General features: G+C 41.5%; 1 protein-coding gene across 2 annotated transcripts in view; it reads left to right on the top strand.

The window, feature by feature from the left end:
* Positions 1-13,605, top strand: part of GAK (cyclin G associated kinase) — a 124,752-nt gene that overhangs the window by 88,424 nt on the left and 22,723 nt on the right. Inside the window, exons 18-22 of one of the 2 annotated variants that reach the window (XM_019554949.1) lie at positions 2,235-2,314; positions 2,903-3,096; positions 4,626-4,784; positions 6,019-6,501; positions 11,747-11,917. In XM_019554949.1, the coding sequence (XP_019410494.1) occupies positions 2,235-2,314; positions 2,903-3,096; positions 4,626-4,784; positions 6,019-6,501; positions 11,747-11,917 (1,087 nt within the window). The remainder of the gene's footprint in view (positions 1-2,234; positions 2,315-2,902; positions 3,097-4,625; positions 4,785-6,018; positions 6,502-11,746; positions 11,918-13,605) is intronic. The other variant, XM_019554950.1, reaches the window with a different exon arrangement.

Consider the following 13,605-nt stretch of genomic DNA (forward strand, 5'->3'; position numbering starts at 1 on the left):
TTATGATTTTTTTTAATTTCTTATCTGAAGGGGTAAATTGCTGTTTCATTTCCCAGGCACTAGTCTAGTTATATGCAGAGTAAATATTGCTGTCACTTGGTCCAAATGTCCAAGTTAGTCCTATTTGAAGCCTAGGGAGTTTATTTTGGTGTAATTCCGTACAGTAATAGAGCAAGCTTGTTGGCTTACCTTAGACACCTTGATGAAGTGGATTTTAATGCTGCTAGAGTGTGCCACTCTAAACACAAAGTATAGACCAGGGCCAGGCAATTTATATTGGGTAGAGGGCCTCTTAACAAGTTTTGGCAAGCTGTCAGGGCTGCATGGGTAGCTCTGCCCCTTGACAGGTGCCCTGCACCCTGGTGGCCATCTTGGGATTGGAAGTCCTGCCCCCTAACCCCAATCTTTGCCACCAGAAGTCCCTCCCCTTGCCCCCAAAAGTACTCTGTTCAGCAAGGGGTTTTAGCCTCTTGGAACCAGAAAAATACCAAAAGATGCTCTAAAAACCAAACATTTTAAAATATTCATTAATTTCATTTTTAAAAATATTTTTGTACTGGTTTACATACGTTTCTGGGTTTACATAGAGGTGATTGTATATAATAGCTTAAAATGAAGACTTACTCTTGTATATTGTGGGGAACCTGTGGGTATGTTGGGGTGTCTGGGGGGGGTGGATAGGTGCGAGAGGTGTGGGGGGGTATGTGTGGATATGTGGGGTGTAGTTGGGTAGGGGTTTGGGGGGGATGGGTGTGGGGGGGCATGTGGCTGGTGATTGTGTGGGTTTGGGGGTCTGCATGTATGGCTTTGCAAGGTTGGGGGGGTGATATGTGTGGGACACCCTACAATAGATCGATTATCTTTCTGTTGTTCCATGGCCCCGTGCTCCTGTTCCAGGGATGCAGCCAGGAGCCATGTGGTGCTAGAGCAATGTGGGGGCAATGAAATGGCTGGGGACAGGGCTGGGCTCCTGCTTGCTGCTGCAGGATCCTACTGCTCCTGGTTCCTGTCATCTTTGACAGGCAGCCAGGAGCAGATAAATATTTTTCTAATCTTTTTATGGGTCCGTGGGCTGCATAGAATGGCCTGGTGGATCGTATTTTGCCCACCTTGATATAGACAGACCTAATGATTGTAAATATATTGATGGATGCTGATATAAGCTAGCTGACAACTCTTGTCTGCATGATTCTATAGTAAAAATGTTCCCACTTGAACCCCGATTCACTCAGGGGTTTTTAGAGTGATTTAGCTAACTGGTACTGCTACAGGATCATACAGACGTAACAGATTATAACATTCTCTGTTATCCCAAGCAGCAGTCCTCCCTCCTTCTTCTCTACTTTTTAGCTACTTAAAAAAAAAAAGACATTTGTCTGTACCCTATTGTTGTATCACTCTTCATTAGAGAGGTTGAGTTGTCTGCTCCCCATAGATGCATGGCAATTTAAGCCTCTGGGCATCAGACTTGTCAAATCACTGCTGTTGGCAGCATACACTACAAGAAGCTGTACTGATATCTTTTCTGTATTTCTGTGGTAGCATCTTCTGAAGTCTGTGCTATGCCAACTGGGCATAGAAAAGTAAAGCAGAAGAAAGAGTTGGAAAAATTGGACAGATAGATGAATTAGTTTAAAACCACTATTATGTTGGCCAGCGTGACATGACCAAGAAAAAGATTGCAGAGGAAGCGGATAGAACCCCTTGCATGCTACATGCATGGCACATAAACTGGAGTGTGGGGGAGTTTTTTGTTTTTTTTTCTTTCCCAGTCATCCTTGTTGAATGCTAGAGCTGTGGCAGTCTTTCCTTTTTACGAGGATAAAACAGAAACTGTCTAGCTCTGTTTAGACCGTTCTTCCTCAGCACTAGAAATAATTTTCTCAAGTGTTTACTATTCTGATAAATGCTTTGACACACATCTTGAAATTGTACTGTTTAAAATTGGGTCTGAGAGCTCCAACAGCTCTTGATCAAGTTGTTCCCTATTTATACTGCCACAAATGAGATCAGAATCAAGTCTTGTGCATATCTGTTATAACTGCAAAGATACTTTATTTGAAATATAAAAATGGTCCAGTTCTCTCCCCAGCTGCACCTGTCAACCCAGGAAAAAGTTGCAATGAAAGTAAAATGGGTATGGTTCAATATGTAGAAGGTCTACTAAAAAGAATGTAAAATACTTTACTGTGTTTTAAGCCACTTACTTTCCTGTATTATTTTTCCTGCTATAGATGGCTTCAATGAAGATGTTCCAGATTCAGTTCCATACAGGTTTTGTGCCTCGAAATGCCACCACAGTGAAATTTGCCAAGTAGGTCGATACTCTGTTGAACACAACTAGCAAACGTTTTTTGCTTTCAGAATTACTTACTGTGCCAAATACCAGATTTAGATAGTGAAGGGACATGTTTGATTAATGTAGCAAATGAATAGCATTCATTTTAACAAAGTGAGTTCTACCTTTTGTGCTTTTATTTGAATTAACACCTCTTGATAATGTTGTCATTTTCCCTTCTAATAACCTGTGAAATGAACAAAATACCCTTTTAAAATTAGGAGGAAGAAAAAAATGAGAGCAGTTGGTTTTCAGCTTTACCAGCCAATCCCACAGAACTGCTAGTTACTTGAAATTATTTTTCTGAAGGCAGTGGGATTAACCAAATTGATCTGAATAATTGCTCTGAAAGTTCTTTAACTTACATTTGCAGGCAAGGTACTTTTGAGTAGATGTGGTAACTTTTATTAGACCAACTGAGTAGTTGAAAAAATGTTCTTGGCAAGTTTTCGGATGCAATTGCCCTTTTTCAGGCATAGGGAGTCTCTGCTGGTTTGAGACTCCAAGGAAAGAGGAGCTAAAAGTGTGGCAGGAAACCCAGTTAACCTACAGTTTGTTTTACAGGTATGATTTGGATGCTTGTGACATTCAAGAGAAGTACCCAGACTTATTTCAAGTGAATCTGGAAGTGGAGGTGGAGCCTAAGGACAGACCTAGTAGTGAACGAGCACCATGGGATAACTTGAACATAAAGGGACTCAATCCAAAGATCCTTTTCTCCAGCCGGGAGGAACAACAAGAGATTTTATCGAAATTTGGTAAAGTGTCCCTCTAAGCTATCTCTTGCTAATCATAGGAAAAACTTCTGTTCCCTCTACTAATTGGCTGAGCTTTTTCTTTTTTTTTTTTTTTTTAATTGCTTCATTTTAATGGATTCTGGCATTTTACATAAATGGCCCCTTTTTTGTTATATTTATCAAGACTTTTTCCTTAGTTTAGGAGTGCCATGCTTAATTTTTCTTTCTTCTAATTCACTTAATTTCCATTGCTGTCCAAGGTATCTCTAAATTTATTTCTTGCTTTGTTCCCTAATTTTCTTGTTCCTGACATTTGCAGGAGCTCTGTCTGGTATTGTCTATCTGTACTTTCTTTTTGTGTGCTATTTTCTGTGTGTTTCTTAATTTATTTCATACTTTCATCAGATGATCTTTTGAGGTCCCTTGCAGCCCTTAATTTCTATGATTTGTAACTAGAGTCTTGCCAGCATTGCAGTTATAATGAAGTCAGATCCTCTTACATGGCTTTATTTGTAGTGTGTAGGCAGGCATTTTTGAGGCTTTTTTTAAAGAATTCTGAATCTGCCTTTTTTCACGTTCATGCTGAATCAAGGTCACTTCTGCCCTTTTCGTTTATCTTCTTAGATGGGCATATTTTTGCTATGGTTGTATGTGATTTTTTTTTTTTTTTTAATCCTTGTTGCTATGTCCTACATTTTATATTGAACTCTAGTTATGGCCTTAAGGTTTACTAATGTTACTTACGGTCAAACTGAGTTTTGCAGATTTTCTCAACACATGTCAGTTGGAGCATAAAATACTTAACTTAATCCCCAGGATGAACCCAGTTTTTGTCTGATTTAGGGAAGAAATGGCCATACTTTAAACCGAATTGCATTCCTACTCCTCCAGTTGGTGCAGAGTCCTTGTTTTATGTGAGGTTGTGTACCTGCTGTTAAGCCCATTCCAACTACTTCTGTAAAATACTCTTTAGTTCAGTGTTTGCCATTAGTCAGTGAGACACTTGGAAGACGGTATCTCCAGCCATCTTACTACAGTGTTGTTGGTTTACCTCCTTCCTGGATGGTGGTTCTCAGTAGTACCTTTATGGTCTAACAAACTAACAAGCAATCAAATTTTTATCCTGTGATGCATTTTTTTTTTTTGGCTGTCGTATTATGGAAGGAGGAACACTGAGTGAATGAATTGTGCTCTGTAAATTAAATTTCCTTACTGTTTTAATCTATTCAGTATAGTACCAGTATGCCTTTAATAACCAACTAATAACCTAAAACAAAAAGGAAATTACTTTACTTTAAACTGGTTTAAATCAATTTTAAATATAAAACCAGACACAACTCTGTGGGAATAAGTTTGATATCTTTCTTGTATTTTATTTCTTGATTGCTATGTAGGTTATTCCTATGAAGAATTGTTCTTTAGAGGCAAACAGTTACTTCATAGATGCTTGAGTCCATTGCCAAATATTGCATGCAAAGTTTGTCACAGTCTAAGCTAATTTGATGTTGGCAGTTTGTCTGAGATTCTTGGCTTGAAATTCTACCTAATAGGTAAACCTGAGCTACCTAGACAACCAGGTTCAACAGCACAGTATGAAGCAGAAGTATCCAAATTGGAACAGTCTTCAGAAAATGTATCTACGGAGCCAGACTCTTCACACAGCAGCAGCACTGAGACAAATAACTTCTTCCACACTTTGGACTGGCAAGGTAGTTAAAGCTACCTCTTTATTTCCTGTACAACACATCAGCTGCTGTCCAAAGATTGTTCCCAGGTCCCTTACGAAGGATAGATCTTAATTGCTTAGGATTTGATCATAAAATAATCATTTTAAAATAAGAGAGCTTTCCAGGCTTGTAAAAATCAATTGCTCAGCTTCATTAGAGATCACTAAATAAAGCAATGGTGGCTTGCTGTGTGTGACAGATGAGACATTCGAGGCGCTCTCCTCTTTGCTGTTTGGATGTTGATTCTAAAAGTCTCAGCTTTAGTCATTCTGCTGCAGCCTTTCTTGGAGCTGTCTTACGAGTGGAGCAAGCAGGCAATGTCCAAAACTCTGGGACTGAAATGTTGCATTCATAGGGCCCTGGCAGGTATTATATTTGTCCCACCATATCAATTGTTCTAATGCCATAAAAAGGAACTGGTCATATGTTCATGTTTTGCTTTTTGTACTTAACTGACTGATTTGACATGCATGTTGGATGCATGACAAATTGCTGTTTTGAACAGCAACTTCATTTTCTCTCTGGGATAAATTTAGCATGTGATCAGGTGTAGAGACCCCCCCACTATCCTAGAGTGCTTGGTTAGCCTGCCTGCCTTCTTCCCTGGGAGAGCAACTGGCTGCCTGACAGCCTACCCAGTTGGGATCTGTCAGAGTCCTGTAGGGACAGCTTCTGGGCAACCCTGTCTTGTTTGCCACCTGGCAGTAGTGTAGACAAGGCTGCAGCATCTCACTTCCATTCTTTTATTCAACAGAGAAGTTTAACTTTTGTGTGGTGCTATTAGTTATATATGTTGTAGATGATGGGGACTATCCTTTATAGCCATGCTTCTGATCCATCTGTTCTTGGCAGTCAGTTTTGCTGCTACCTTAGGTTTGCTTATGGCAAAAGGAGTCTATGCCTTTGACAGCTGAAGGAGGTGGATAGTTCAGGTGGCATTTGTGGCAGATGTCCAGCAACAGCAGTCATAGGGCAAAACTGAAAGAATTTGGCATGTCCCATCTGTCCTTCCCCTTCTCCCCCAGTGACTTGTAGGCAAGGCTATCTAGTGTTTGTTCCCTTTCCATCCATGTCTCTTCTGGTCTTTTTGTGCAAGGAATTTTGTTTGAAGCCCTAACTCACATTTGAGCCTAGTTATTTCTTGGCCAAGCAGAAGAGTTCTGCTCTCTTAAAATGATTTTAGAAAATATCAGCCTTTTTTTTTTTTCTTCATCAGAAGGAAAAAGTTCAGAGACTGGAATCAAGGACCACTTATCCAAAGACAGTCATCTGGGACTAACTGATGACAGGGATGAGAGTGAGCCTTCGGATGATGAGTTTGCTACGGTTCCTAATGAAGGGATGGTGGAATTAGCTGAAGAGAAAGAAAAACCCACTTCAAGAGAAGATTTACTTTTTGAAGCCAGTTTTGAATCTCCACCTGCCCAACCGCAAGAATCTCTTCCAGAAGAGAAAGTGGATTTATTAGGGCTAGACTCTGATGCTCCCCAAGAACAGAATCCTCCTGCCTCGGAGATGAACTCTTCATCTAGCAATGCAGACCTACTGAACAATTTGTTGGTGGATAGCACATCTCAGGCTTCGGAAGAACCTACTGGGGACCTTCTGGGACAAGGGGAAGACTTCTTTTTCAGCGGTCAGTCTCATTCCTCTGTCAGTGCCCAGAGTACATCTTCAACAGCAGTGGCGTCTTCTGCAGGTATGTAATATAACGCGCACTTTTTTTTAACCTCGTACATGTATGGCAGTCTGGCACCAGAATCTATAAGTGGAATTTGTTTAGCCTATTCATAGATTTCATAGATTTTTTTTTTTTAGGGTCAGAAGGTACCTCAGTAGATCCAGTCTGAGCCCCTGTTCTGGGCAGGAAAGATTGCTAGGGTCAGGTGACCCGATCTAGGTGCTTGTCTAGTCTCCTTTTTTTTTAAAGACCTCCCAGGTGGGGGAGAGCACCACTTCTGTTGAAAGCCCATTTTAGATTTTGGCAACCCTCACTGTAAAGAAATTTTTCCTAATGTCTAATCTAAATCTGGGTGCCCTTGTAAACAGAGTATCCCCTGTTCCTTGCTGTGGGCCCCCCCCCTCACCCCCAAGAATTTGTAGACTGCCACAAAATCCCCTCTCTACCTTTTTGTGGAGGCTGAAGACATTCAGGTCCTTCAGTCTCTCCTTGTAGGATCTTACCTGTAGGCCCATAACCATATGAGTAGCCCTCCTCTGGACCCTCTCAAGGTTATTCACATTCTTCTTGAAGTGTGGTGCCCTGAACTAGACATGATATTTCAGCTGTGGTCTTACCAATGCTGCATAGAGGGGAAATACCTCCTTAGACTTGCTCTTGATGCACTTTCTAATGCATGAGAGTGCAGATGGCTTTACTTATCACTTTGTCACATTGACTCATGTTCATTTTGGAGTCTACTATGACTCCGAGATCCCTTTCTGCTGGTGAGCTGCTAAGAAAGTCACCTCCCAGCCTGTAGATGCGTTGGTGATTCTTTCTCCGTAGATGCAGCACTCTGCACTTACCGTTGTTAAACTGCAACCTATTCTGTTCTGCTCACATTCCCAACCTGTCCATATCTGCCTGAATCTGCTCCCTGCCCTCCAGTGTATTTACTTTGCCCCATAATTTGGCATCATCTGCAAATTTGGACAGAGTGCTTTCCATTCTTTCATCCAAGTCACTGATTAAGATATTGAACAGCACTGGTCCAAGGACTGAACCCTGGGGATCTCCATTGCCAGCTTTTTCCAGGACAAAAATGACCCGTCCACCACCACCCTCTGTGCGTGCCCCATAAGCCAATTCTCCAACCACCTGACCATGTAGTAATCTACATCACAACCACTTACTTTATTTATAAGAATGGGATGCAACACTGCATCAAATGCCTTTTGAAAATCCAAGTAATAAATAAAAGTAGATGACATCTACCTCAACTCCTGTATCCAAGCATTTTTTCTTTTTATGACCAGGTCACAAAAGGTTAGTCAGGCAGGATCTACCTGATATGAAGCCATGCAGGTTGCCCTTTGGCAGTGTTTTTCCTACTGGACTCCCACAGGTGTGATCCTTAATTTTTTTTCAAAGGTTTTCCCAAGGATAGAAGTGAGGCTAACTGGCCTATAGTTGCCTGGATCATCCTTTCTCCCTTCCCCTTGAAAATAGGGACCATATTGGCCCTTTTCCAGTCCTCTGGTACCCATCCTGAGCACCATGAGTACTCAAACAACCATGTCAGTGGTCCTGCTGGTTACTGGTTAATTTCTTCCGCACCCTCAGTTGACAGTCATCTGGGCCTGCTGACTTAAACATGTCCAGCCCCTCCAAATGCCTCTTCACTCGGTCAGTGCTAACTGTTGGTGGGTTGGAGTCCTTCCTGTACCTGTCTATAGCCTTTTTAGGAGATATGTCTTTATCTGTGTTCAGGAATACAGATGCAAAGAACTCGTTTAGGAGCTCAGCTTTGTCCCTCCTATCTGTTACAAATTGCGCTAGTCTGTTCTGTAGGGGTCTTATGTTGCCATGCACCTTTTTTTGCTCCCTATGTACCTAAAGGACTTTTTGTTGTCTTTTAATTTTTGTTGCCAGCCTCAGTTCCATTTCTGCTTTGGCCTTCCTGATTCTTTACAAGTGCAAGCCAAGCAGGCATACTCCTCCTTGGTGGCTACCCTCTGCTTTCACAGTCTCTAGGCTTCTCTCCCTCCCCAGCTCTCTAGGATTTCCCTGGTCAGCCAAGAGGGTTTATTGGCTCTTGCCTCCCTTTATGCACACTGGGATGGTCCCCTTTTGTGCCTAAAGTATCATTCCCTTGTACGCCCACCCTTCCTGGACTTCCATTTCACCAATACTCTTGCCCTTCAGTGCCTTGTTTACTAATCTCCTGAGCTCATTGCAGTTAGCCTTTCTGAAGTCTAGCACTTCTGTCCTATTAGTTATATTTCTCACCTTTCACCACAGTGAATTCTAACAATTGGTGGTTGCTATCCTCTAGGTTACCCTGTAACTGCAGATCACCCACCAGGTCTTCTCCTGTAGCAAGCACTAAGTCCAGTAAGGCATTTCCCCTAGTGGGACCGTATACCTCCTGCATTAGGTTCCTAGCCAGCATACAGGACCTTCACCTATGTGAACAGGCAGATCTAGCTGATTGCTCCTCCTGGCAGATGTCAGGGTAGTTTAGGTCGCCCATGACACCCATGTCTCGAGCGTACAGCCTCTGAGAACTGCCTTGAGAATTCCAGGTCTGACTCATCCTCCTGGTGTGGTTGTCTAATACCCCCACTACCAAGTCCCTTTCCCCCCAGCCCCCTTGTATTCTGACCTGCAGTACCTCAATTTGCCCCTCTTCCAATTCCATCTTGACTATTGAAAATGTGTATTGCTTCTTAACATAGAGAGCGATGCCCCTTGCCACTTTTTTTTTTTTTCCCCCCCCCCCACTCTGGCTCATCTGTACAACCTATAACCCTACCGTGGGTAGGGTCTCACCAGGTTTCTGTTAACCCAACCAGGTCAAAGTCTGTTTGCAAGCAGGAGTGAGCTCCTCCTGCTTGTTCCCTATGCTCCTAGCATTAGTATGGAGATGCCTAAGCCCCCCAATGGGTCCCCTGGGTACCCCCCCTTCCTTGCATTGTTTCTTTTACCAATGTAAACAAACACTTTACTACATGTTGGCTGTTTCCTGTGACTGGATTAGTTGCTTTGTATCATTTAATAGCTTTATAACATGGTTCAAGTTTTACAGGGAAGGGAGCTTTATTTATTTTTTAAGCTATTAAAAATATGACACTGGCAATGCTTTTTTCCATACAGTTAGAATTTGGAAATATAACTTTAGTTCGCAAAATTTTACTGTGCTTAAAATATTAATACCAAAAATGAAATCTTGTTGTCCCGTATGCAAGAATCAAAAGGGTTTTTTAAAGATATTATGCTTCTCTTGATCTAGGCATCTAGAACTTGTATGTTGCCAGAAGAGATGCTTTCTTCCAGAGTATGGAGGAGTTTTGGTTAAAAATGGCTGACTTCTTACTGTGTGTCTTGCACTTGCTTAGTCATTCTTCCTTCTGACAAGATCCCCTGGCAGTGTCACTAACATAGCATTAAAAGGATGCTAGATGTTATTCATCTAAAACTTAAAATACTTTGGCTGGATGTGACTTTGGCTAGTTGTTACATCTTGATCTTTACCATTCAGCATCTATTAAAATCAAGCTGAACAGACATTATACTATTAGACTATGCAAAACATTGTCAGCTGGTGAGTTTCGTAACCAGCTTTTATTGTAGTAGATGTTCCATTCATCTTTTTCAAGAGGACTAGGATTTACTAGATCAGTGGTGACTTTTTAGTGCCACGGGCCAGATTGAGGGATGCCACGCACCAGGATTGTCCCTGTGCTGCTGGATTGGGACCTTTACACTACCTCTCTTAGCCCTCTGCCACTGGATCTGGGCCCTGTGTTGCCTCCAGCCAGCCCTTGTGTGCCTGGGTCAGACCCTGGGTCACCTACATGCTGATCTAGCCTATAGGGATCCCCACATGTCCTGCCACAGTTTTGGCAGCAGGGAAGTGGCAATTGCTGCTACTGCTTCCCTGTTGCCTACTTTTCAGACCCATGGGGACCCATGTGGGCCAAATCTGGCATGGTTTCACAAGCTGAATCTGGCCCTGCAGGCTGGGGTTTGAGCACCTCTGTACTGAAAGGTTCCTGACGTGGAGTGTAGAATTTTTCCAACCTTGTTGTAATGTTAGGCCTTTATTTCTGTATTCTTTCAGTTTTTCAGTAGTGAGTCAGTCAGTGGTGTTGTATGTTGATGATGAGACATTGATTAAACCATTTGGTTTAAATACTTAAAAGCCAGAAAATGTGGATGAAAAGCTTTGATGTTGATCTATTTAAGTGAAAAATGCTAATAAATTCTTATGCTGATGTACTTGAGTTTATAGCTATTTCAGAAAAAGAAGGAAAGAGTAGTGTGGTGCTTCTGATCAGTTCCAGGAATGCTTCCACTGACTAACTTGCCTGTTGTCCTCTTAAATCTGTTTTTAATATAGGAAATTCTATGTCTTTGCGCTGAAGTGTAAATGGTGGCTGGTGGGGATGGGTGTGGGTGTGCATGCACATGTACACACATGTGCATGGGCACACTGATTCCAGGTTTATGGTGTTGTAAAGTGTTTTAGTATCCTGTGTGGTTTTTTATAATCATGTTACATAAAGAGACAGCAGGGCAGGATTATTGCTTCTGGATTCTACCTGCGTCTCTTAGCTCTTGAAGCTTTGACCCATGAGGGCAGGAGTAATGGGGCAAAGCGTCAGCTGCGGTTTCTGCAGACCTCCACATGTAACCCCTTGTTGAGTATAAATATTGTTCCGATTAGTTCTTGATAGTGATCAGTAAAAGAGCTTCCTACTAGAAATTGTTTCTTTTTTGCTCCAGTTTTTGCCTTGATCTATCAAACTTTCTGTCTTCAAGGATCAGGAGCTGCTGTCTTGTCACTGATTTCTTTTTAGACTGGCCTTCTTATGTGAAGTTTTAGTCTTAAATAATGCTGTTCTAAAATAAGTGGTGCAAATTTGAGGGACTGGCTTATGTGGAGAAAAGTAGCAGTGTGTTTGACTTCATTCAGTGGCAGTAAGGATTTATGTTTAAAGGGATAATAGTTTCTTTGGGTTGTGATTGGATACAGTCAGCTGCCTGTGTAATAGCATGTAAGTACCGTAGCATGTAAGTAAGTACCAGTGCGTGGGTTCAGGGACAGTTTGAAATGTTGCCAGAAAATAAATACTCAAAGGCAGCTTCAACTGACACCCATGACCTCAGCTTATTGCCTTTGCCTAAAAGGGTGTTAATTTTTATCCTGTGCGAGTTATTTGCAATAACATTGGACATCAGGATAATCTTGTTTTCTGCCTTTTTTTTTTTCCTTTAGCTGATCCATTTGACCCATTCAAAATGTCATCAGGTTCTGAAAATCCAACCCTGACTGGCCCTGATCTCTTTGGTGACTTCCTTAATCCAAATGCAACATCCTCGTCCCGTACGTTTCCCTCCACACACAGCGCACCACCTCCTTCTTCTAGTTCAGACTTCTTAAATTTAGGTAAGTGCACTTTTGACATTTTCTGTAACTGTTTCTGTAGCTTCCCTGTGTTTGGGGTATTTAGTTTTCCAGCTCAGTCAAGGTGGATTAGACACTAACAGATCTTCTTATCTGGTTGCTAATTTTAATAAGATGCATGTTCCTGGTGTATAAATACACATGTCCAAGTAGTGAGGATTCCTGTATAATGTCACTTCATTAAGCCTTGGTATCGGAGTTTTGTTTGCATTGGTAACCTTCTGCTAATTCTATGTTTTGTTTTGTTTTTTTTAATCTTTCTTTGGGAGATGGTGGGATAGAGAATAAACAAAGCTTTGTGTTTTTTCAATTTCATTAAATTGCCTAGATTGCTAAAGGTAAATGCAATTTATATTTTAATGAAGTTCTTTGGCATCTTTGAAAGACTGTAAGAGAGGAAGTAGGAGTAGTTCAGGAAATAATTGATTTGCTGAATGTATACTTAAACCTTTCAGAATCAAAGAGTTGAATGCTTTTGTCCCAAAAGCATAGTTATAGAATGGATTACATAATACTTTGGAAATCATCTTGTCCAGCTGATTTTTTTTTTTTTAATCCAAGTACTCTAGGTAAATATGGCAAACAAGACTGTAGGATTTAGAGTTCCTATGAAATTATAGCGGAGTGTTTCAAAATTTTGTCTAACTCTGGACCAACTGAGTAGTTGGAAGAATAAAAGATATCACCCTAAGAGATCCTTGTCTTTTGAAATTATAGTCAGAAGGCACATAATATTAATTGCAAGTAAAGGTGGTTGGGGGGGGGGGAATTGGAATGCTAACTTAATGGCTCTTCAACTAACATTAAAAGTAATTTGTCTTTTGGAAACATTTAATAGCATTTTATAAATTTTTAGATCCTTACATTTGGTAACAAATTTAGATTTTTCTCTCTAGTGAATTTAGGTTCTTTACTTAATGAAAAAAATCATTAAACATTTTTTTAAAGACCTGAATCAATTCAAACTGCAGAAATAAGACCACCTTACCCTTGAAATTTGCTGGGTGTCAAACATGGCCTGCATAGCCTCTCTATCCAGCATGCTGAATTACTACTGGCAGGCCATTAGCAATGAGGGACATGACTGGGCGGGGAGTAATGGGTTGCAGAATCTGGGACCTTTGGGCCCCTTGTAGAGAAGGTGATTAGCAGCAAGAAGGTGAGCAAGAACTGACACAGACCCAGTTGCTTCCATCCACTTTGCCTGTTGCCATAGCCCTATTTCCCTGGCCTCTGGCCCCTGCTGCATACCCTGTTCTGGAACTGGAGCTGCTGTTGTGGCATGCGACACAGCAGTAGCTCCAGCTCCAGCATGGGGCACGAGGTGGAGGCCAGAGCCACTGCTACATGCTCTAGGCCTGAACTGGAGCTGCTGGCACTGCTACTGCCACTTCTTTGTACCCTACAAGGAGCCCCCCCGATCAGATCTGCCCTGCAGCATAAAGGTGAATGCAATACCCATGGGCTAAATTAAAGTTAAAAAGAATCTTTGGTTTGGTCGCTATGGATGACATCCACATTCTTGGAATCTTGATGCAGATATATTTTCAGAGAACAGGATGAGAAATATTTACCCACAGTATATACATATTTTTGCTTAACCTTCCACATCCTTTTTTTTTTTTTATGGGGAATGTCTTTTGAATGATATTCTGTGTTAACTACCCTGC

The sequence above is a fragment of the Crocodylus porosus genome, unplaced genomic scaffold (genome assembly GCF_001723895.1).
Source record: "Crocodylus porosus isolate Cpor-Errol unplaced genomic scaffold, CroPor_comp1, whole genome shotgun sequence".
NCBI lineage: Eukaryota > Metazoa > Chordata > Crocodylia > Crocodylidae > Crocodylus > Crocodylus porosus.